The sequence below is a fragment of the Hypomesus nipponensis genome, chromosome 16 (assembly GCF_054491055.1).
Source record: "Hypomesus nipponensis isolate SF chromosome 16, ASM5449105v1, whole genome shotgun sequence".
NCBI lineage: Eukaryota > Metazoa > Chordata > Actinopteri > Osmeriformes > Osmeridae > Hypomesus > Hypomesus nipponensis.
This window is the reverse complement of record NC_140376.1, coordinates 7,215,549-7,235,846: the sequence shown is the minus strand read 5'-3', so window position 1 is coordinate 7,235,846 and position 20,298 is coordinate 7,215,549. Positions and strand designations below refer to the sequence as shown.

The 20,298-nt window shown below is 48.6% G+C and overlaps 4 protein-coding genes across 10 annotated transcripts in view; 1 reads left to right on the top strand and 3 right to left on the bottom strand.

Moving 5' to 3' along the window:
- Nucleotides 1-13,222, bottom strand: part of LOC146254622 (protein furry homolog-like) — a 53,876-nt gene extending 40,654 nt beyond the window's left edge. For 5 of the 6 annotated variants that reach the window (XM_084675641.1, XM_084675644.1, XM_084675645.1 and 2 more), the window contains exons 1-2: nucleotides 12,965-13,222; nucleotides 7,186-7,249 (exon numbers count right to left, since the gene is read on the bottom strand). The gene's annotated coding sequence lies outside the window, so the exon portion shown is untranslated. The remainder of the gene's footprint in view (nucleotides 1-7,185; nucleotides 7,250-12,964) is intronic. The other variant, XM_084675643.1, reaches the window with a different exon arrangement.
- LOC146254623 (uncharacterized) lies at nucleotides 591-3,801 on the bottom strand. Its single transcript, XM_084675666.1, has 3 exons — nucleotides 3,368-3,801; nucleotides 2,048-2,122; nucleotides 591-685 (listed from the first exon to the last, which is right to left on the bottom strand). Exons 1-3 carry the CDS (start codon nucleotides 3,573-3,575, stop codon nucleotides 621-623), a joined length of 348 nt encoding a protein of 115 aa, XP_084531792.1. The 5' UTR covers nucleotides 3,576-3,801; the 3' UTR covers nucleotides 591-620.
- A 358-nt stretch (nucleotides 13,223-13,580) lies between the features above and the next one.
- Nucleotides 13,581-16,674, top strand: ociad1 (OCIA domain containing 1). Of its 2 annotated transcripts, none has more exons than XM_084675663.1 (8): nucleotides 13,581-13,831; nucleotides 14,205-14,337; nucleotides 14,607-14,660; nucleotides 14,734-14,781; nucleotides 14,867-14,996; nucleotides 15,133-15,299; nucleotides 15,758-15,913; nucleotides 16,053-16,674. In XM_084675663.1, the coding sequence occupies exons 1-8, from the start codon at nucleotides 13,766-13,768 to the stop codon at nucleotides 16,088-16,090; spliced, it is 792 nt and encodes a 263-aa protein (XP_084531789.1). In that variant the 5' UTR covers nucleotides 13,581-13,765; the 3' UTR covers nucleotides 16,091-16,674. The 2 variants fall into 2 exon arrangements, with proteins under 2 accessions (XP_084531789.1, XP_084531790.1); XM_084675664.1 differs by having other exon boundaries at nucleotides 13,586-13,831; nucleotides 14,250-14,337.
- ociad2 (OCIA domain containing 2) lies at nucleotides 16,668-19,474 on the bottom strand. The gene is made up of 7 exons (XM_084675665.1): nucleotides 19,261-19,474; nucleotides 18,904-18,988; nucleotides 17,891-17,944; nucleotides 17,769-17,816; nucleotides 17,478-17,637; nucleotides 17,258-17,335; nucleotides 16,668-17,163 (listed from the first exon to the last, which is right to left on the bottom strand). Exons 1-6 carry the CDS (start codon nucleotides 19,309-19,311, stop codon nucleotides 17,260-17,262), a joined length of 474 nt encoding a protein of 157 aa, XP_084531791.1. The 5' UTR covers nucleotides 19,312-19,474; the 3' UTR covers nucleotides 16,668-17,163; nucleotides 17,258-17,259.
- Between the last annotated feature and the right edge of the window lie 824 nt (nucleotides 19,475-20,298).

The following is a 20,298-nucleotide window of genomic DNA, read 5'->3' as shown; positions in this document are numbered from 1 at the left end:
AAGGGTATTAAAGGGATGGACAGGATAACACAATTTATAGCTAGCTAAGCTAACGGTGCACAGTGGTCAGAGTGAGCTAGCTAAGCTAACAGTGCACAGTGGTTGCAGTAAGCTAGCTAAGCTAACAGTGTGCAGTGGTCAGCGTGAGCTAGCTAAGGTAACAGTGGTTAGAGTGAGATAGCAATCTCACAATGTACAGCAGTAGAAGATAACACCAAAGCTAACAATGTACAGTCGTAGCTAGCTAAACTGACACAGTTAGCTAAACTGTAATGTGAGTGTCTGCAAAGGTCTTAGGAGTAGGTAGCTGCGTGATTGACAGCTAGCTCTCCAGGCTTCAGAGCCAGGCTTCAGACTTCCTGTCCTGGCTCTTCACCAGGGATGGGGGAAAAAAGAACGATCGATAGATAGAGCTGTAACTTTTGTCTGTACTTTAACTTTTGTCAGTAAATGTCTTTTTACAAGCGATGGCACAGGGCGCTGCCCAGACGCCCTCGGATCAGCGCGTGTTTAACCAACCCCAACACTACTGACGGTAGGAGACACCACACATTTCTGCATCCAGACTGGGTTGGTCCAGTCCCGTCCCAGTTTGGCAGAGCCTTGTGAACATAGATGCTTCATTTAGCATGACTCGTCTTTCCCGACTCGAGAACGTCTGGGCCAGGACCACCACACCGGCTCTCTGGGGGCAAGAGGATGAAGAGGATGAAGGCTAACCGTGTCAGTCTCTGTGGTTGCAGGCAGGATATGAGTCATGATGAAATGTGGTGATGAAATCCACATCCGCAATAACAACACACGTTCACACACGCCATAGACACACACACACGCCATAGACACACACACACACACACGCCATATGCACACACCCCATGGTGAACTACAACAACCAGCCGGCCGGCATACTTCACCAGCTATTCCTACCCCCAACCCTTGCAGGAGAGGAGTCAACAGTGAAGTCTCACAGTAGCGGACCAATTCGAGGCTGTGCTAGAGCAAGGCGAAGAAGTAAATGTCTTTGTCTGCATTACGCACTGCATGCATCAGTTCCTACTTGGTAAGGTTAGCTGCAGTACTGACTAAAAGTAAGTCTGTCACTCGGGACGCAGCCTATAACTAACTACCAGCAACACCAGGCCTGATTTTCTTGATCGCCTGCCGTCTCCGTGGCAGTCTCTCTACCAGGGCAGTTAGTAAAGCCACTTTGCAGACATTTGAATACCAAATCCAGAGAGGCAAAGTGGTTCCAGGAGAGAGCAGCTTTGAGGTCAGAGGAGGAGAGCTCCTACAGAGCCTGACTCATGGAGAACCATGGAAACACACACACACACACACACACACACACACATTGGTTTAACCTGATGAGAAGCAACATGATCCGAGACAACATTGGCTCCAGTGTCACCTGTTCATACAGATGCTAACTCATGTTACCCAGGTTGCTGTCTGACCATACGGACACTAACTCAGCTCTAGTTGCAGATGCCAACACAGGTAGCTGCAGTAGCCAGGTCAAACCAGTGCTGACTCAGCTAGGAGCCTGAATGCAGATGCTAACTCAGCTAGCACTACCTGGTTAGCCAGCAACTGAGGTGAGGTGGCCTGGTTTTTCCAGGAAATGTACCCAACAACAGGGCACTGTGCACACAGTCAACACCCGCTATTAAACAGAGATCCTACAAGCACACACCCAGTCAGACACACACACACCCTTCATTTCAGGGAAAACTTGCAGCACCCTTTAACCAAATACCTTTCCTAATCAAATCAATCTCCGGAGACAGCTTCTATCGAGCTTAGTGGTGAGGTCACAGTGTGCCTGCCCGAGACATGACACAGTACCATCCCGAAAACGAGGAGAGGAGGAGAGCATCAGAGAAGAGAGGAGAGGGGGAGGAGAGAGGAGGAGGAAAGGAAGCGAGAGGAGGAGAGGAGAGTAGAAAGGAGAAAGGAAAGAAGGAGAGGACAGGAGGGTCTTAAAAGCCACAAGACACTATAGACCCCTCAGAAAGCTCTCACACACACACACACACACAAAACTCACCATGACGACCACACCCACCACAATCATCATCATCGTCAGGATAGGAGAGTTCTCGTCTAATATGGAGGAGGTGTCCTAGTCGCGGAGAAACAGACAGGCAGAGAGGGAGAGAGAGAAACAGAAGATTAGGAGAAGAGGGGAGAGAGAAAGGGTTGTCACAGGGCTGAGTCTGAGGCAGGGGGGGGGGCAGTCTGGACCCCCTGCTGCCTCCACACAGGAAAGCCCTGAGGGGGCCTTCAGCACGAGGCTAGGGCTATCAGGACAGATCTGCCTGCAAGGATGACTCTGCTGACTCTAACCTGAACCAAGATGCCCCTCTGCCTCCCTGCCCTCTCTGCCTCTACTGCCGTGTCTCTGCCCTCTCTGCCGCTACTGCCGTGTCTCTGCCCTCTCTGCCTCTACTGCCGTGTCTCTGCCCTCTCTGCCTCTACTGCCGTGTCTCTGCCCTCTCTGCCTCTACTGCCGTGTCTCTGCCCTCTCTGCCTCTACTGCCGTGTCTCTGCCCTCTCTGCCTCTACTGCCGTGTCTCTGCCCTCTCTGCCTCTACTGCCGTGTCTCTGCCCTCTCTGCCTCTACTGCCGTGTCTCTGCCCTCTCTCGAACTAGATGATTATGCAATTAGTTCAGTCACAGAGAACAACAAACCCTCTGACCCAGTCTAGCGATAATAAAACTAGGTCTAAAGGTAACTGATGAGACTAAAACCCTTGTATCATACTGTAAGGCTAACAGATAAAACCTAGTCTAGTGTGGGCTCCAGATGTGACCAGAGATGAACACTAGGCTCAGTCATGTGGTGGAGCCACCCCAACCCTAACCAATTTTACATTTAAATTGTATCCAAAGCGATGTTCAAGTAGTGCATGTAGTCTATGTATAGCAGAAAATCAAGGATCAGAAGTGTGCAGGGTGTGTCAAGTCAAGGAACTGTCTGTATCTACCAGGCACAGTGCAAAGTAAACACATGTCAGCTACCTGCCACGGTGAACAACAATAACATCTCAACGTTAACCCACATCTTAGTCACCGTGTCGCTGCTACTACAGCACACAGCAGACCGGGCTGCACGACATGCAGAGGGAGGACTGCACAATCACAGCTTTTATGGTCGTAATAACTCTTAAGCTAATAACTGTATTTTGCCTCTGTGTGAGACAGCTCTACAACACAGCCACCACCTCTATAACAGCCCAGAGCAAACAGCACTGCTCAGGCCGTGACCCCTGACCCCTCCCTCTCTCTCTCTCTCTCTCTCTCTCTCCCTCTCCCTTCCTGACCCTTCTCTCCCTCGCTGACCTCTGACCCCGTCTGTCCTGGGTACCTCTCAGGCCAGTGGGGCGCGGCGGCCTGGCGGAGGCGTCTTCCTCCTGGACCGTCGAGCCCATGGCCAACAGGCTCAAGCGCTTCATGCTCAGCAGGCGGGGGCCCGTCTCCCGCGGCAACGCCGCCGCCGCCCCCTTCTCCCGCGACAACGCCGTCTCCGGGGCGACCCCCTCCCCTGATATCACCAGGCTCCTCAGGAACTCCATCTCAGCGTCCCACGCCTCGCTACCTTTCTTTATCACTCCCTCTGTCTCTCTAGCTCTCCCTCTATACGTCAATGTCTCTCTCTGCACATCAAGACTCCATCTCTGTCTCTCTTTATGCTTCTTCACTTGTCTCTTTGTAGCTCTCCCTCTCTTAGTCCAGCTCTCGGTCCAACTGCTCTGACACTGTGTGGCCTTAGTCCTGCAACTCCATCTCACCCCATCTCACTCCCCTCTCTCTCTCCCTCTCGCTCTCCCTCTCTCTCCCCCTCTCCTGAAGGCCAGGCCACCCCTGTACCAACCTGCAGCCTGCTGTACTGTTACTGCAGTCTGCTGCTTATCTGCTCTAATGCACTCTACCTCTCTGAACTCTACTGTACTGTGCTCTCCTCTCCTCTACCTCTCTGAACTCTACTGTACTGTGCTCTCCTCTCCCTCTCTGAACTCTACTGTACAGTGCTCTCCTCTACCTCTCCCTCTCTGAACTCTACTGTACTGTGCTCTCCTCTCCTCTACCTCTCTGAACTCTACTGTACTGTGCTCTCCTCTACCTCTCTGAACTCTACTGTACTGTGCTCTCCTCTACCTCTCTGAGCCCTGCGTCTCTGTGGCAGCTGAAGCCCAGAGAAGCAGCTGTCGTCAGACCAGATCCCAGCAGCTAACCCCACCTGTGTGCTCGGCAGGGGAGTGGACACGCGCGCTAGCGTGGCACTCTTTCCCCAAGAGTGACATCATTAAAAGAGGGCGTGGCCAGCCTGCCGCTATCAGGGGCGGGCCCAGGACATGTTCCACACAAGATAAGGCCCGTCTGGGCCCTTGGCCAATCAAAACAGAGAACACGACAGCCCCGCCCTGCTGGCGTCTCTCAACCCTGCAGACGGAACGAGGGATGAAGGAGTCAGAGAGGGATGAGGACAGAGTGAGAGATGTGGGGAAGAGAGGGATGACAAAGAGAGGGATGACAAAGAGAGGGATGACAAAGAGAGGGATGGAGAGAGAGAGAGACAGAGAGAGAGAGAGAGAGAGAGAGAGAGAGAGAGAGAGAGAGAGCGGAAGGGATGAAGGATCTGTGGTAAGAGAAAGGAAAGTGAAAGAGTTGAGTCCTGCTCCTTCTCTGGCCTGCCCAGGCAGATAACCCTTATCATGAGGGAAGCTGTGTCATGTAAGCCACCACACGCACCAACCCACAGACACACACACACAATATACACCAGCTCCAGGACACTCCACTTCACCCAGCATCGCCCCCTAGGTTCATTAGTGGAACTACAACAAGGTCATTTTGTGAGCCAAGCTGGGTTGTTTGCAAAACAATTGCAAAACAAAGACCAAAAACAATCCATGACGACTCTTGTTTGTGTAGTGTGTACATACGTGCGTGCCACAGTGAGTGTGTGTGTGCATGTGTGTGTGTGTGTGACCAGAGAAAGAGGAAGTGTTCACACCCAGGGCCTAAGTGTAAGAATGTCAGGCCGATGATGTAACTGTTCTTCAGACTGGTACAGTGTTGCTGCTGAAGCTGCTCTCTACCAAACACACACACACTCTCTACCAAACACACACACTCTCTCACATCACACACACACACACACACAGAATGCAAACTCTTCCACACACAGAAAGGAAAAATCTGAAATAAACACTACACACAACTACATTTGTTTTTGTTGGTGTGTGTGTGTGTGTATGTATGTGAGTGCAGAAAGAAGAGAGCATAACAAACACAAGACAGCAGAGAGAAAGAGAGTGGGAGAGAGAAAGAGAGTGGGAGAGAGAGAGAGAGAGAGAGAGAGAGAGAGAGAGAGAGAGAGAGAGAGAGAGAGAGAGAGAGAGAGAGAGTGTTTTGGCAGGCACATGCCCTCTAGAGGCCAGCATGCAGACTGTAATGACAGAACAGAGTACACTGTGTTGAGAGTGGTGAAGAGGACAGTGTGTGCTGAGCACCCCCCCCCCTCCCTCAACCCCCTGCCTAGTCCAGGCCCTGGGGGAGGGGAGGGGGAGGATGATGAAATCAACAACATGGGGATGCTGAATGCATTCCTCTCCTCTGCTTATACAATACCGGGTTCACTTTGTGAAGCAGTTGTTAGAGCATTTGACTGCAAATCAAGGTTGCAGGTTCAAATCCCCCCGTATGTAAATGAAAGCATTATTGTTACATTGGAGTGCCATCTAGTTCAGTATTCCACGAGTCCCCCCCTTCCCTATCCAGTCTCTCTTCACACACACACACACTGTCGGCCATGTGGCTGAGGGTGTGGGGGCCACGGCGTGGGGGCCAAGGTATGGGGGCCAGGTCGGCCATGTTGGGTTGGAACAATAGAGCAGGAGGCCCAGATACCAATCATGCAGGAATGTGGAAGAGGAAGCAGGGAACAATACTCAGCGTTCCTCTGCTGCTTAGGGTTCTCACACACACACACACACACACTCAAACACGCACGCACACGTACACAGCATCATCACTCCCTCCCTCCCTCCCTCCCTCACCTTTCCTGACCCTGATCCCCTCTCTCTCTCTCTCTCTCTCTCTCTCTCTCTCTCTCTCTCTCTCTCTCTCTCTCTCTCTCTCTCTCTCTCTCTCTCTCTCTCTCTCTCTCTCTCTCTCTCTCTCTCTCTCTCTCTCTCTCTCTCTCTCTCTCTCTCTCTCTCTCTCTCTCTCTCTCTCTCTCTCTCTCTCTCTCTCTCTCTCTCTCTCTCTCTCTCTCTCTCACTCTCTCACTCTCACTCTCAATCTCACTCCTTTCCTGGCACCTTTCATCCAGCTCCCGCCCTCTTTCTCTTCCAACCCATGATAACCCTCTCTCCCTCCCTCACTGACAGCAGGGTCAGAGAGCTGCGTCCAGGTCTCGGCAGCAGCAGGGTGGTGTGGCCAGAGTGATACTGGAGCGCCACCCGGTGGTCACGACACGCACTGCACCGGGGAGGTCAGGGCGTCGCACCGTCAGCGTTTCCTGATGCCACAGACTCCAAAGAGTGCGTTATTTAGACTGGCCTGGTATATAGACTGGTGTATAGACTGGCCTGCCTACCTGTCTGCCTACCAGTCTGCCTACCAGTCTGCCTACCAGTCTGCCTACCAGTCTGTATACCAGTCTGTACACCAGTCTGTACACCAGTCTGTATACCAGTCTGTATACCAGTCTGTATACCAGTCTGTATACCAGTCTGTCTCTCTATCTGCCTGTACAGAACCCATTCTTCAGTCTGACACAGTCGGTGCGTCTCGTGTCAGGACCCAAGGTCAGCCTTAGGACCCTCGACAGTGGCTGACCGTTGCGACCGATCACATAGCCAAGTTCTCACTACGTGGTTCAAGTGCCACACGGCACGCACGAGAGGCCGAACCGCGCGCACCCTGACGTCCACCGCAAAGTGTTCAGGCGGCCACGACGGTGTACGCCAGCAGTTTTGCTCCGGCAGAACAAGCAAAGGCTCACGAGTGATCAACGAACGTGTCGCGCTCTAACGCCCCCCGCCCCCCCCTCCTCCAGAGGGTGAAGTTGGGCTAATCCAGCGTTCCCACAGTGCTTATCTGAGCATGGAGGAGGGTGATCCCCCCCCCCCCCCCTTCCCTCCCTCCACCCCCCAGAGAGGAGGAGGCGTGGCCTACCTTCAGGCCATAGGGCAGCGGCCGGGAGGGGCAGGAAGCACGGGTCCCTCGATGACACTGCGATCTGGAACACACAGGAAACGCATCATCTCTCAAAAAGACGGCAAAAACGACATGGTTCACACAGCGACGACCAGACATACTAACCATAATCTTCATGTGTTAAATATACAGCACTTGACAGAGTCAGAGGTCAAGGTAGCAGTACCCAGGTCAGAGGTCGGGGTAACCCAGGTCAGCTAGGTTCTGCTGCAGCCCGGTCCAGCCCGGCAGGCAGAGAACAGCCAGGATTAAAACTTCCTGAGCAGTAATCTGGAGATTACCCCTCCCTCCCACGACCAGTTACATAATATAACCTTTTAGCTCAGTGATAACCAAGACACCTTTCCGCTCAGTGATAACCGCGATACATTCGAGCGAGCGAGCACCTGAAGCTGCACTTCCGTCACGGCTCATTCAGGTTGCATAACATTTGAGATTTTAGAAAACACTCGCTGATGGATTGTAAAAGACATGAACTGAAAGGGGGATTCCTTTGTTCTGGAATTTTTAAGACTCAATTCAGAGCAAATGCATTGGGAGAGAAATATGAGGCTACACGTTAGACTGAAACCCTCTGCTAACTGAATACATGTAGACTATTAAGACATGGCGATTTCCCAGTCAGTCAGTCAGCCAGCGTGAGAACGTGTGTGTTTGTGGTACTAGAGCATACTACAGGGCTAAAAGGGTGAGAACAGGTCAGCACTGTCACCAAGTTAAAACCGAAAACACCCAGAACTGACGGAAACCACCCCCCCCCCCCGCACACACACACACACACACACACGGTGCGTCTAACTTGGTGACAGACCTGTGAATAGCAGAGCTGACTTCCTGCACGCTCAGCTGCTCCAGAAACACATCAAGCCATGATAACACTGGGTAAACAGAGACCGCAACACACACTAAGCTCCAGACACACACACACACACAGTCTGAGACACACACACACACAGTCTGAGACACACACACACACACACAGTGACACACACTGAGGTCATGCTCTGTATATAGTGGCATCACAGCAGAAGAAGAGAGGTAGTAGTCACGTCCCGGGTAGGAAGTGCTGCTCATGTACCAAACATGTACACACACACACACACACACACTATATATAGGCATAGATCCAGCTGGAGGAGAGACAGGTAAGGTCCTGGTCATGAACAAACATTTACATTTCACAGTCACACACACACACACACACTATATCTAATCCCAGGTAGGGTCCTTGTCATGAACCAAACAGTACAGTGCAGCTTGTCTCCAGCTGGGAGAGAGAGAGGGGAAGTACAGACTACCCAGACCAGCCACCTTGATGACTTCATGGATTTGTTTAGCAGACGCTTCTAACTATGATAGAGTTGAACCTGCGACCTCTGCAGTCAAGTTCTCTAACCAATGAGTTGAACTCCTCTACCTTCCAGTGAAGAGTCATTCCAGTCCTCACACACACGCACACACACACATTCCCAAACATGGTTTCCATGGGTTATGCTTGAACAGTTGAGTCCTCCCAAGCAGATGCGAGCGTGCGGGAGAAACCGACTCGTTTCCACCCGGATCCCCCAGCGGCTAATGACAGGCCTGGACGCCGTGTGATCACTGGCGCTGACGGGCCAGGAAACAGGGAGATGCTATCCTGACGGACAGGTCTTTGATGTGACCGCACAGACAGAAACGATATTTGAATGTTTAAAGAGCTCTCCCCCTCCCACCATGAGGGACTTGGAAAACAAGATACGAGAGAGGTGTCCCCAGGTATACACACACACAGAGACACACAGAGACAGACACACACACTCAGAGACACACAGACACACAGAGTCACACAGAGACGCTCGCTCACACTGAGACACACAGACACACAGAGTCAAACAGAGACACTCGCACACACTGAGACACACAGACACACAGATTCACAAAGAAAAACACAGGGACACACACAGCCACACACACACACAGCCACAAACACACACACAGCCACACAAACACACACAGAGAGCTGGAGGCCCAGGCAGGTCTTCTTCTGGAGAGGACGGGGTGGTTTCTCTGGTGAAGTCAAACATCAGTTGGGCCAAGCCGTTCCCAACTCTCACCAAGCCAAGAATACTTGGCCCTGCCAAGGCTCAATTATAGGCTATTTTGAGCTAAAGCCGCCTTTCTGTGTTGCAGAAAACAACCTCTCAGTGCATCTAATGAGAAAGAACCTTTTATTTTCAGAGTGGCACAACTTTACAGGGAGGAGTCGCTCTAATAAGGAACAGCTATGCATGCATGTGGCTGTGCGTGTGGCTGTGTGTGTGTAACCCCTTTCTAAAGTGGCAATAGCGCCTTTACTCAAACTAACATGCAAAGGTTAGCAGCTTTTTCCAGTTTTTCCTTCCTGCTGCGGTTCAGGTTAATTATTTAGCTTCAAGCAAACAAACACACACACACACACAGAGAGAGACACACACACAGGGACACACACACAGAGCCATAAACCAACTGTTCTGGTTTGATCAACAATGTGGTCGACAGGAGCTGGTTAATAGGAACACAGCAGAGACTCAGTTCCTGTCAGCCTGATACGGCCCCCGGGTCACCTGGGGTCAGAGGTCACAGGAGCAGGTGTTGCAGGTGAGACAACAACACACCCAGCACACGTACAAGGAGCCCAAATCCAGGCTGTCGCACATGCCAGGCTAAAGACCCTGTCTGATTGGCTGAAGGCGACACAATGGTGGAAGGGGCGAAGCACATCCTCTGGTCTCCTGCCAACAAGTGAAACAGGACGACTGTTCCTCAACACTGACCGATACTGCAGCCAAAGGGGGTCACCTCACCCGTGCGTCAAAACCACATACTTGGTCAACGCAGAGTGTTGCTTGCATAACTGACCGTCATTACAGAATGAACCGGAAAGGCCTCGGAGAGAGGGGCCAGGCTTGCTGCTCGCTCGGCCCTGCGGGGTTACATCATCATATTTTAGTGGTCACCTCTGGACATGCATGGGAACTCTGCTGTAATCCTGGTGCGGGGAGGGGGGGGGGTTAGCCTAGCAGGAGAGCAGCTTACGGGGTTGGGTAGGTCTACTCGGCCTGGTCTTTCATCCCTACTTTCATCAATGCCATTAATGTCTTAGTGGATAGAAGCAAACACATTCCACAGATTTATGTCCCGGATAATCGCTGATAGACGAGCCCTCCCTCTGCAATCAGGACAGGTTCCCAGCACTTTCTGTGGACAGAGACCATGTGCCTAGTACACATGCGTGTGTGTGCATGTCTGCGTGTGTCTACGCCTGTGTGCGTGTGTGTCTATGTGTGCGTGTACACATCTGCCCCACCAGTGGCTTGTCCAAACAGGGATGTGGGAGGATCACAGACCTTTGGTCTGGATTGGACAGAGAGGAGACCTCCTGAGAGAGGGTTCACTCCTCACCAGGGATCACATACCTGACCAGTCAAACAACTAGAAAAAAGGTGGGTTTGTGGCAAGTTATGGTAATAACGCTGTCCCAACAACACTATTGTATAGTGTTATGTGAACTATATACACAACATACAAACACATCTCTATCTCATGAGAGAGAGAGTGCAGAGAGAGAGAGCGGAGAGAGAGAAAGAGAGAGAGACAGAGACAGAGAGACAGAGAGAGAGAAAGAGAGAGACAGAGAGACAGAGAGACAGAGAGACAGAGAGACAGAGAGACAGAGAGACAGAGAGACAGAGAGAGAGAGAGAGAGAGAGAGAGAGAGAGAGAGAGAGAGAGAGAGAGAGAGAGAGAGAGAGAGAGAACAGGGACAGATCAGACAACTGTTCATGGAGCCAGCGATGCCCTGACTCTGCCGCTCTCTGAGTGCTTCTCTGTAGAGCTCTGAGAACCCAGCATCAGATCAGATAAAGAGTTTGCATGCGTCCATCTGTCACCGGACAGCTGACGTCACTAAACGTATTTATGCAACAATGAAAAGGGCACCAAAGGTCTTGAATTAATTGCCCGCTGATTATTCTGAGCCTGAGCAGCGTTCACGCGAGGCCTGCGAAAGCCAGACAGACTGAGACGCTCCTCCTCTGGACCAAGAAGCCCTTGTGGCCTTCAGCCTACGTCTGAAATAGCTGGCCCCATCTCCAGCTCCCTCCGGCCTCCCTGCTGTCCCACCAGATCCCTCCGCCAGCCAGAGAGTTCCAGTCTAACTGCTCTCTCCACACAAAAAGAACAAGTGCACTATTGTGAGTCTTGTTTGCTGCATTTTTAACAGCCCCTGACAACAAAATAATCATAATAATATAGGTTGTTCTCCAAATACACCTCACCAAATTGACCTGACACACAACCCTTTCTAGTGTCACAGGATTTTCCTGTGTCACAGGCTTGCAGACCTGCACAGGAAAGGCCTGGAGAGATTGTAAGGGTTACATCTCAATTATCTAACATCTATCTTGTCTACATCTGAAAACTACTGCTAAAAGCTGACTGACTACCGTGTTTAGATGTTTCACAGTTATATATAATATTCAGGCTGTAATACACCAAGCTAAGATAGTTAATAAATGCTGTGATTTTTAAAAAAAAAATTTTTTTACTATTGATGGACAGATACTGGTTGCTTGAACAAACTACCTAACACCGAACGTTATTTCACTTAGAGCTACATGTCTAAACAATCAGTTTGACAGTTTTTATTGTTAGCTAGACTACCCTTTTCAAAAAGGGAACACACCGTTTTAAGTCATGACGTAAACAAACTCTCTGCGCCACTTTTTTCAACTAGCAAAGTAACCTACGGTCTATGTATAAATGTGTATTGAGCCACGTTAATGTATGTTACTAATACAAATACAGCCCATAGTTTTGATAACAATGCCTTCGCTGTTGTGATTGAAGCTAGCTGAGGTAGCATAGATTCTTCTGCCTGCAACAATAATCAGCTAACGTTACTTAGCTAGCGTAATGTGGCTAGCATGGATTTGTCAAGGCAAGTGGACTGGGAAGAAGTGTAAAAAGCTTTCTAGCTACTGTGGTTAGCCTGACAGCTTGTCATAAACATAATAATTCACTATCTAGATAAATGACATTAACCTACACACAGGCCAACTGCACAGACGCTTGGTGCAGAAGTGCGTTAGCACTAGCTTGCTACCAGTCATGAATTACCCTCGCGCTAGCAAAGTCTACTGGTGTGGCTTCTGTTCTGACTAGCTAGTCTAGCTTTACGAGGTGACGATAATAAGTTTATATAACATCGTTTTGGCTCTGTCGGGTATTGGCAGGTCATATGGCAATGCGGAGTACACTGAAGTCAACTAATTTTTACAGATTAAATTTAGTTTTCACCTGAATTTGTAGCACTGCACTTTATTGTTAGAAAAGGGTTTAGAAAGTGGTCGGACAGTATAAATGAAGTTCTCAGGAGCATTATTTGAAGAGGTGTATGCTTACATCACGAATCTGTCAAAGAGCTCTATCTTGTGACAGGTAGGGTCAGAATCATTGTTTCAGAGTCATTGTTTCACACCAAGTTCCAGCTAGGTACTTATCTTTATTATACTGCTGTCTAATAGCATACATGTTGTGTATGTACATATATGTTCTAGTGATAGGATACTCAAGGAAGTTCTGGGGTGTAGTCAGAAGTTACCCGGTAAACCGTGGGGCGGTACGGGTATTCTAAACGATATCCTTTAGCTAGCTTAGCTAACCCCGCAACTCGAGGATGTTTAGCTGGTGAGATCGTACTGTCCGCCTTGCTTACCTCTTTAAAGTACGCTTGGCTTGCTTGCAATCCAACTCCTTTTACAGAGGGTAGCTTTTTCCAACCGTGAAACTCCTCTATTGCTCGGCCCGCAGTAGGGATATTTTACCATTTGTGTACGTCCCCGCCTCCGTATTCCCTTATTGAATTTAGACTATTCTTCTCATTTTTCTAAAGACCGAAAACTCGTCGAATAGCAACGAAGCCTGCAGTAAGATCGGTAAGGGATTTTTCCCCCAGCTATTTGTTCAGCCTGTGGCAATCATACGTCGATTCTGAAAGACACGCGGTGATTGGATGGCGTTTGTGCGAAGGATGAACCAAGATTTGCGCACCCGCTTCGCCCGAGGACGTGCGTGGACTTGAATCAGAAGGAGTTTGCGTAATATGAATAGTTACGTTCAGTGAGTAACGAGGGCTTTATTCAGCTGGCATTGGGACGACGCCATTAAATTATACAATATGTATATATTTTTGAATTAAAGTGACACTGACTGCATTCTAGCCAGACTAGTACAGTTTCTATTGAGTGTCTCCAGTTCCGACTTGCTTGCCAGGGCGACCCGGGAATAGGAAACTAAATGGATGGCAGTGCATAGCCGACGACCATGCGCGCGCTGTAAACTTGACACTCTAGCGCCCTCTGCTGTAAATTTGTCATTTGCGTCAAGAAATCTCGTAATCGGCTGGAGGTCATTTCAGCCACACGGCTAGCGAGCTAGCAAACTACATATTTTAAAGTATAATTGCCAAAATTGTCACCCAACATCAAGGTTGCCAGCAAGTACTTAGTTGGGAGTAATGTCGCATTCATCTTCGGGATTTACAGACACGTCGCAGCAATACGACGGGGCACAGCCCGAACAGGTCAGTTACTACGCATGGACAACTGTCTGCTAGCTATTTAGCTAACTAAGGAACCTGCCTCAACCATACTACAGTCACGATCACATAGACGTGTTTAAGAGTCATGGAAAAGAAAAATAACTCAGTTACACCCGTCTGTAATCCCTTAGACAGAGAGACAGAGGAAGCTGAAGACAAGTGTAGTTATGCTAGCTGGCTAGCTAACTAGGTAGTAGTACCATTTCTGTGCACAGATCATAAAACAACCCTCTGTAGCAAGTAGTAAGAGTACAATGGATTTTGGTTAACATCTTAGCTGTTATTATATCTTATAGTTTTCGGAGAAGGCCGATCATTATTGTGCATGAGAAAGTTGTATAACTATCCATGTCAGGAAAACACGTATTCGGAGTGGGCAATACAACTGATGTTTCAACAGAATCCAGCGCTTACGGCAGGCTACGTACCTACGGAGGAAGAGAAAAGAGTCTTTAAAGAATGCAACCAAGAAAGCTTCATGTACAGATGTAAGTTGAAATGTTTATGAACAAGACTGATATGTGGACGAATATGTCACTCACAGACGTTATTTCGTTGCTCGTAAGTTTTGCATCATCTCCGGCCCTCAACTTAATATGGGTTTCCAGTTTTATAACTCACACCTCTAACTGACCACCTTTCATAAGCAGCCGTGACGCTAGATGGTGGATATAAGGAATCGGTGTATGTTTTGTCAGTTTTTACGTTGGAAACGATGCGGTATTTTAGTTCTAATGACAACACTTTTTATTCCCAGCTCTGCCGTTCTCTGCAGTGGCAGTGGGAGTAACTCAGGTGCTTGTTGCCAAAGGTAAGTGGTCGTGATTGTCATCTCCTCCATCCACTTTCCTGCAGCAGCCCTCTAATCCAGCTGTTACTTTTAGGAGTCCTCGCACCCTCGCCACGCTTCGGGTCCTTGCCGAAAATAATTTGTGAGTAATCAAAAAAAAGATTAACGTATTCATTTAGCAGACATTTTTATCCAAATCAACATGATTTCTTTTTTTTATGTTGTAGTTGCTGGGATGGTTGGGTATATAGGAGGGAAGATTTCCTATGCAAAGGTATGCCAGGAGAAGTTCAAAAACCTGGAGAATTCACCACTGGGTGAAGCCTTGAGACAAGGGCGTCGTCAAATACCCCAACAGTAAGTCCTATGTCCAAATGAGTACACATTTCAGCCATCAATCTCTCAAAGCAACGATTACTTGCCCGTGTTGTCCTATGAACCTCTGTAAAGTGATTGGATCTTCAGGTGTACCTTGTTTTTTCATTGGCCCAAGGTTTGCTCCTCAGACTCAATCAGAGATGGGGGATCCCCAGCAGGCTGTCTATGTCCCTATTCCTGCCTCAGACTCCTTCAGCAATGACCTCTCCTCAGCCTATCAGCCGCCTGCATTCAGCGACTCCGCCCCCTCGGCACCTGGTGATGACATAATCAACCCTACAGGTAGAGACCCGAGAGTTCTGATGGCTGGTGTACTGACAACATTTCAGATTGATGACTTCACCCAGTACTCTCAGCTAATCTGAGATTAAATCTGTTTAACACTCAGCACCATGGTATAAGGAGAATAATGAGGTATTAATTTAACAATAATTACTTTAATGAAAGATATTGATTTGGCAGACTTTTTTATCCAAGGTGAAGGGATGGGGAAGGGATTTGAACCTCTTGATCTGAAGTCAAATGCTCTAACCACAGAACTGTACTCCTCTTCACTCGTCATATGTCTTCATCCTGGTTCTCTTCCTGGTTCTCATCTTGGTTCTCATGCTGGTTCTCTTCCTGGTTCTCTTCCTGGTTCTCATCTTGGTTCTTATCCTGGTTCTCATGCTGGTTCTCTTCCTGGTTCTCATCTTGGTTCTTATCCTGGTTCTCATCCTGGTTCTCATCCTGGTTCTCAGCACCGTCGTACCTGGAGGACGAAGGCCTCAGGAGGGACCCTGTTCTGTATGAGAACCTCCGCAGCCGGAACAGAGAGCACTACGAGGTCAACATGACCCAGAAGGCCGACGCTTCTCTGCAGCCTCGGGCAGGGCGGGCTGGCCCCCAGGGAGAAGGTGGGTCTGGGGGTGGGGGGAGGGGGAAGATGGGTCTGGGGTGGGGGGAGGGAGATATCAAGTGTACACTGTAGTCATCTTGTGTCATGTACCAGGCAGGTTGAAGTAACACTGTGTTCATCTTCTCTTGTGTTCACAGTGAAAAAGAACAAGTATGGAGACACATGGGATGAGTGAGTGTGTGTGTTAAAGAGAGAGGACAGGGAGGAGTTTGTGTTAAATAGAGAGGAGAGGGAGGAGTTTGTTGTGTTAAAGAGAGAGGAGAGGGAGGAGTTTGTGTTAAAGAGAGAGGAGAGGGAGGGGTTTGTGTTAAAGAGAGAGGAGAGGGAGGGGTTTGTGTTAAAGAGAGAGGAGAGGGAGGGGTTTGTGTTAAAGAGAGAGGAGAGGGAGGAGTTTGTGTTAAAGAGAGAGGAGAGGGAGGGGTTTGTGTTAAAGAGAGAGGAGAGGGAGGGGTTTGTGTTAAAGAGAGAGGAGAGGGAGGGGTTTGTGTTAAAGAGATAGGAGAGGGAGGGGTTTGTGTTAAAGAGAGAAGGAGCAGTTGAGAGCGGAAACGTGAGTGTGTGTCTGTTAGAGAAAGTAAGAATGTGTAAGGAGAGAGGGAGGATGTCTATTAAGGAGAGAGAGTGTGTGTGTGTTGAGAGTGTGTGCTTTGTCATCTTGGGTCATGTGATCCTCTCCAGACACCAGTCAGTACCTGATCACCCGTACTGTGTTCATGTCATCATGTGATGCTGCTTAATAAACCAAATTGGTTTAGCCTAGTCGGCTGTCCTTGTTTCTGTAATCAGGGTTGTTTGAAACATACACATACTGATTCTAGTTTACGCACGTGTTTTACAAAAGAAATGTGTAGCAATATTGACTTTACTGATGTCTGTCCCACATGTTCTTCATACAGGCTAATAGTTCATATTTGTTTGCCAACAATAATGATTTAAAAACAGATGCATTAGTGCAGAGAGAGTAGGACTTACTTCAAAGCAGATCTGAGTAAAGTATAACAAAGGGATGATGTTGCCTGAAGGTTCCTCTAGTGGCAGCTATATGCATTGCCAGGCTACCATGAGCAACATTTCTACATTGATATTTTATTAATTTTTCTGACACATTTATTCTAAACCTACAAATGGTGCATATAGAAAATACGGTAGATTTGCAATCAGTTTTACAATCTGTAGTTGGCGTGTTGGTTCAGTACATGTTAATTACAACATTAGAATCATATAGGGTCCTCCAGCAGTCTGTCATGTCTGAAACCGAATGAGAAGATCAAGACGTGTGTAAGTCAGATAGAGAGCAACAGTGAGTGTGTGTCAAAGCCAGTGCAAGCGAGTGTGTGTTCACCTCTAGCTTTGTGCCGTTTCTGAGGGAGGGCTTGGTGCTTCTTTTTTCTTGCACTCCTCACACACATGAGGGCAGCGCCTGCGAGGGGAGAGACGGTTAGTTACCGTTAGCTCAGGGTTCTGTTACCACGGGGGACGAGTTACCGCTGGCCCCATGATATCAACCTTGATTTATTCACCCTAAGCTAGGGTGTTAACCGGCAACAGACCCATCCCCTCACCTTCGTCCTGGCCAGCCGGGGCCAAAACCACGACCTCCGAACCCTGGGCCAAACCCTGGGCCATCTTCAGAACCAGGGAACGGGCCGAGTCTCTGGAACTTCTCCCTGCAGGTTCCGACGTAGGAAGCCTTGCCCACCGCGTAGCCCAGGATCCCCGCCACTTGGGGCAAAGGGGAAAGGTCGAACCGTAAACATGGAGGGACAGAGGTCACAACAAATTATCCCACCTACCTCCCCAGTCTCGCCCCATTTCCCCCCCCCCACCTCCCTCTGTCTTCCCCCTGGACTCACCTGCTAGTTTGGGGAAGGGACCAAACCTCTTGGAGGCGTTCCAGATTCCTGGAGGAACAGATTAGAGCTTGAAGAGATTCGTGTTCATGCTGTTCAGCTCTGTGTGAGCAGTGGGGTCTTACCCTGGTAAAGGAGTCCTCCAGTGACGGCCATGCTTCCCAGAGACGCAGGCAGAGCTGGGATACAGAAGGAGAACATCATAAACATGTTTATGAGGAGAAGGATATTATAAACATGTTTATGAGAAGGATATTATAAACATGTTTTATGAGAATAATGTGATATATGTGTTTGAGGAGCAGAATAGCACAAGAATATTGTAAACATCTTTATTAGGCGAAGAATATAATGAACGTGTTTATGAAGAGAACATTACAAACGTTTATGAGAACGACATTATCAACATGTTTATGGTAATGTATTCAATTATCAAATGTTTTCATCCAAAGCGATGTACAGGGGAAAGCATAATGTACCCCACATCTCAACATGTTAACAACATACTGAGAACATAATAAGAATATGTTAAAAGCATATTAGAGAACATACTTATAACACATTAAGAACACGTTAAGAACCATTTTTCTGTGTTTTCCTGAACTAGCTTCAGCTGTCTCCAGCTGTCAGGTAGGCCAGTGTTGAGGCTCAGCCTCGGATTGGTTATGACAGAACAGAATACACAAAGGGGGAGGGGCATGATTAATGAGCCTACGCCCACACACGAACATACAACTACCCGGTAGTTCTGATGAAAGAGAAAGTGCAAAGGAGAGAAAATGAGGAAGGGGGTAAAGAGAGACAGAATGGAAGAGAGAAAGAGGGAGGTAGAGAACACGAATGGTTGTCTAACAGAGTACAAATTATACCATGACAATGCTGCACTCAGAAATCTTATTCCATGATTATTCCAGCGATGAATATAGGAAATGTATTGTAGTAATTGCAATCGGAAGCCAGGAGCCTATATACATGTTAAGACCCCCAGGCTGTTGTCTTGACCTTTTTTGGCGGCGATCCAAGACGTAAATTGGCAAACTCCCAATCCCACCTGTAATTCAAACCATCTAACTTCTCTTGAATCTGTGCATGCAAGTCTGGCTATCACTTAGATAACCGGGTGTTAAAGTTCAGGTACCTCTATACCAGAAGCTCTCCTCCTGACACTCCCTCCATATTTGTCTGATATCCTCCCTGTGAAAGTGCCGTTCACCATGGTGACTCTGTGGAAGATATGGACGGGTTATACAACACTACTAACCCCCTCCTGTAACTCCTTCTGTTTCCCCCAACACACTGTGGCACCATCAGGGGGGGAAGGGGGGGGGGCACGGCTAGCTTAACAAAAATTGCGAGCCTAAAAACTACAACAGCATAATACAATTCCTGAAATTCTCAGTGGCCCCATCTGGCCACCCCTATGGACAATGTCTGGGGGGAGCCACTCCCAACACAACTCTCCCGTTACCCCCAACCCGGAGTGTGGTTCTCTGACCTTCCTGTCCGCCTGTGCTGTCGCTGCGCTCTCTCCAGCCTCGGAGCTCATGGTGGCTGGTCTCTGGAGTCGTTTCCTTGCCTCTGGGATCAGATCTACGTCCAGCTGAAGTGAAGTTCGGAGTCCTGTCTGCTTCTTAGCCCTCCGCCGTCTGAAGGTCCCTGGTTGGATCCTCCACCCCAACTGTAAACACAGAGGCCCTGCCTACAAGGAGGGCTGGTGAAATAACTTGTAACAAACCTCCCCCCCCCCCCTCAACACACTCTCCACCCACGTCTCTCGCTCTACATTTCTCGCTTTGTCTCTGATTTCATTATTGCTCATGGTGATACGCCTACTATGAGTTGACTGTCTTTCAGAGCCTTACCTCTGGCCTACCTTTGGCCTCCTCCCTCCTCTCGTTCCCCAAGATCAAAATGGCATTACAACTTCTACATTCTACTACGGTGTGCCTATGGCACGTGTCGATCTGACACTAGATATCCCAAAAGTTTAGAGGGAGGTGTGGTATTTTTGTTTCCATTTACAAAGCCGAAGACTCAAGAGGGAAGGTGCCTAAGGTGGATGAAACGAGTGGGAGACCCCACTCCCAACTTAATTTTCGGGGGGAATGTCCCTGTACTTACTGTAAGTCGCTCTGGATAAGAGTGTGTATATTCATAACTCAACTTTAAGCTAGTTGAGCAAGCTCTGTTTATTTATTTCTTGTTGAGGCAAAGTCCCTGGCACTTCATGGTTGTAAGGTTAGGATCTTACAACCACATAGAATGCGAGGTCTGTTTTTAGCAATAGGATAGAGTAAATCCTGAAGTTATGCAAATGAATGCAGTCACTGAACTGTTGTGAAAGGTTAAACAAATCAACTCATGCAGAAAAAAATTTAACTTTAGAAAACAAAAACTTAGTGTCAAGACAAAAAAAAAACAATGACATACGCCAAACCAATACGTCATCAATGCAGACCAATCACCTTTCACAACAACGGAGTCGCATGACTGAAGGCAGGGTACGCCACAGAGGAAATGTGTGTGGGCGTGT

What these genes read in the sequence shown, in the direction of transcription:
- ociad1 (XM_084675663.1), top strand. Translation starts at nt 13,766, where the DNA reads ATGTCGCATTCATCTTCGGGATTTACAGACACGTCGCAGCAATACGAC. An exon ending in AGAAAGCTTCATGTACAGAT is followed by an intron (nt 14,338 to 14,606) that starts GTAAGTTGAAAT and finishes TTTTATTCCCAG; the next exon opens with CTCTGCCGTTCTCTGCAGTG. An exon ending in GGCTGGCCCCCAGGGAGAAG is followed by an intron (nt 15,914 to 16,052) that starts GTGGGTCTGGGG and finishes TTGTGTTCACAG; the next exon opens with TGAAAAAGAACAAGTATGGA.
- ociad2 (XM_084675665.1), bottom strand. Translation starts at nt 19,311, where the DNA reads ATGAGCTCCGAGGCTGGAGAGAGCGCAGCGACAGCACAGGCGGACAGG. An exon ending in GGAGAGCTTCTGGTATAGAG is followed by an intron (nt 17,945 to 18,903) that starts GTACCTGAACTT and finishes TCTGTATCCCAG; the next exon opens with CTCTGCCTGCGTCTCTGGGA. An exon ending in TGGAGGACTCCTTTACCAGG is followed by an intron (nt 17,817 to 17,890) that starts GTAAGACCCCAC and finishes CTGTTCCTCCAG; the next exon opens with GAATCTGGAACGCCTCCAAG.
- LOC146254623 (XM_084675666.1), bottom strand. Translation starts at nt 3,575, where the DNA reads ATGGAGTTCCTGAGGAGCCTGGTGATATCAGGGGAGGGGGTCGCCCCG. An exon ending in GCGCCCCACTGGCCTGAGAG is followed by an intron (nt 2,123 to 3,367) that starts GTACCCAGGACA and finishes CTCCGCGACTAG; the next exon opens with GACACCTCCTCCATATTAGA. An exon ending in TGGTGGGTGTGGTCGTCATG is followed by an intron (nt 686 to 2,047) that starts GTGAGTTTTGTG and finishes TCTTGCCCCCAG; the next exon opens with AGAGCCGGTGTGGTGGTCCT.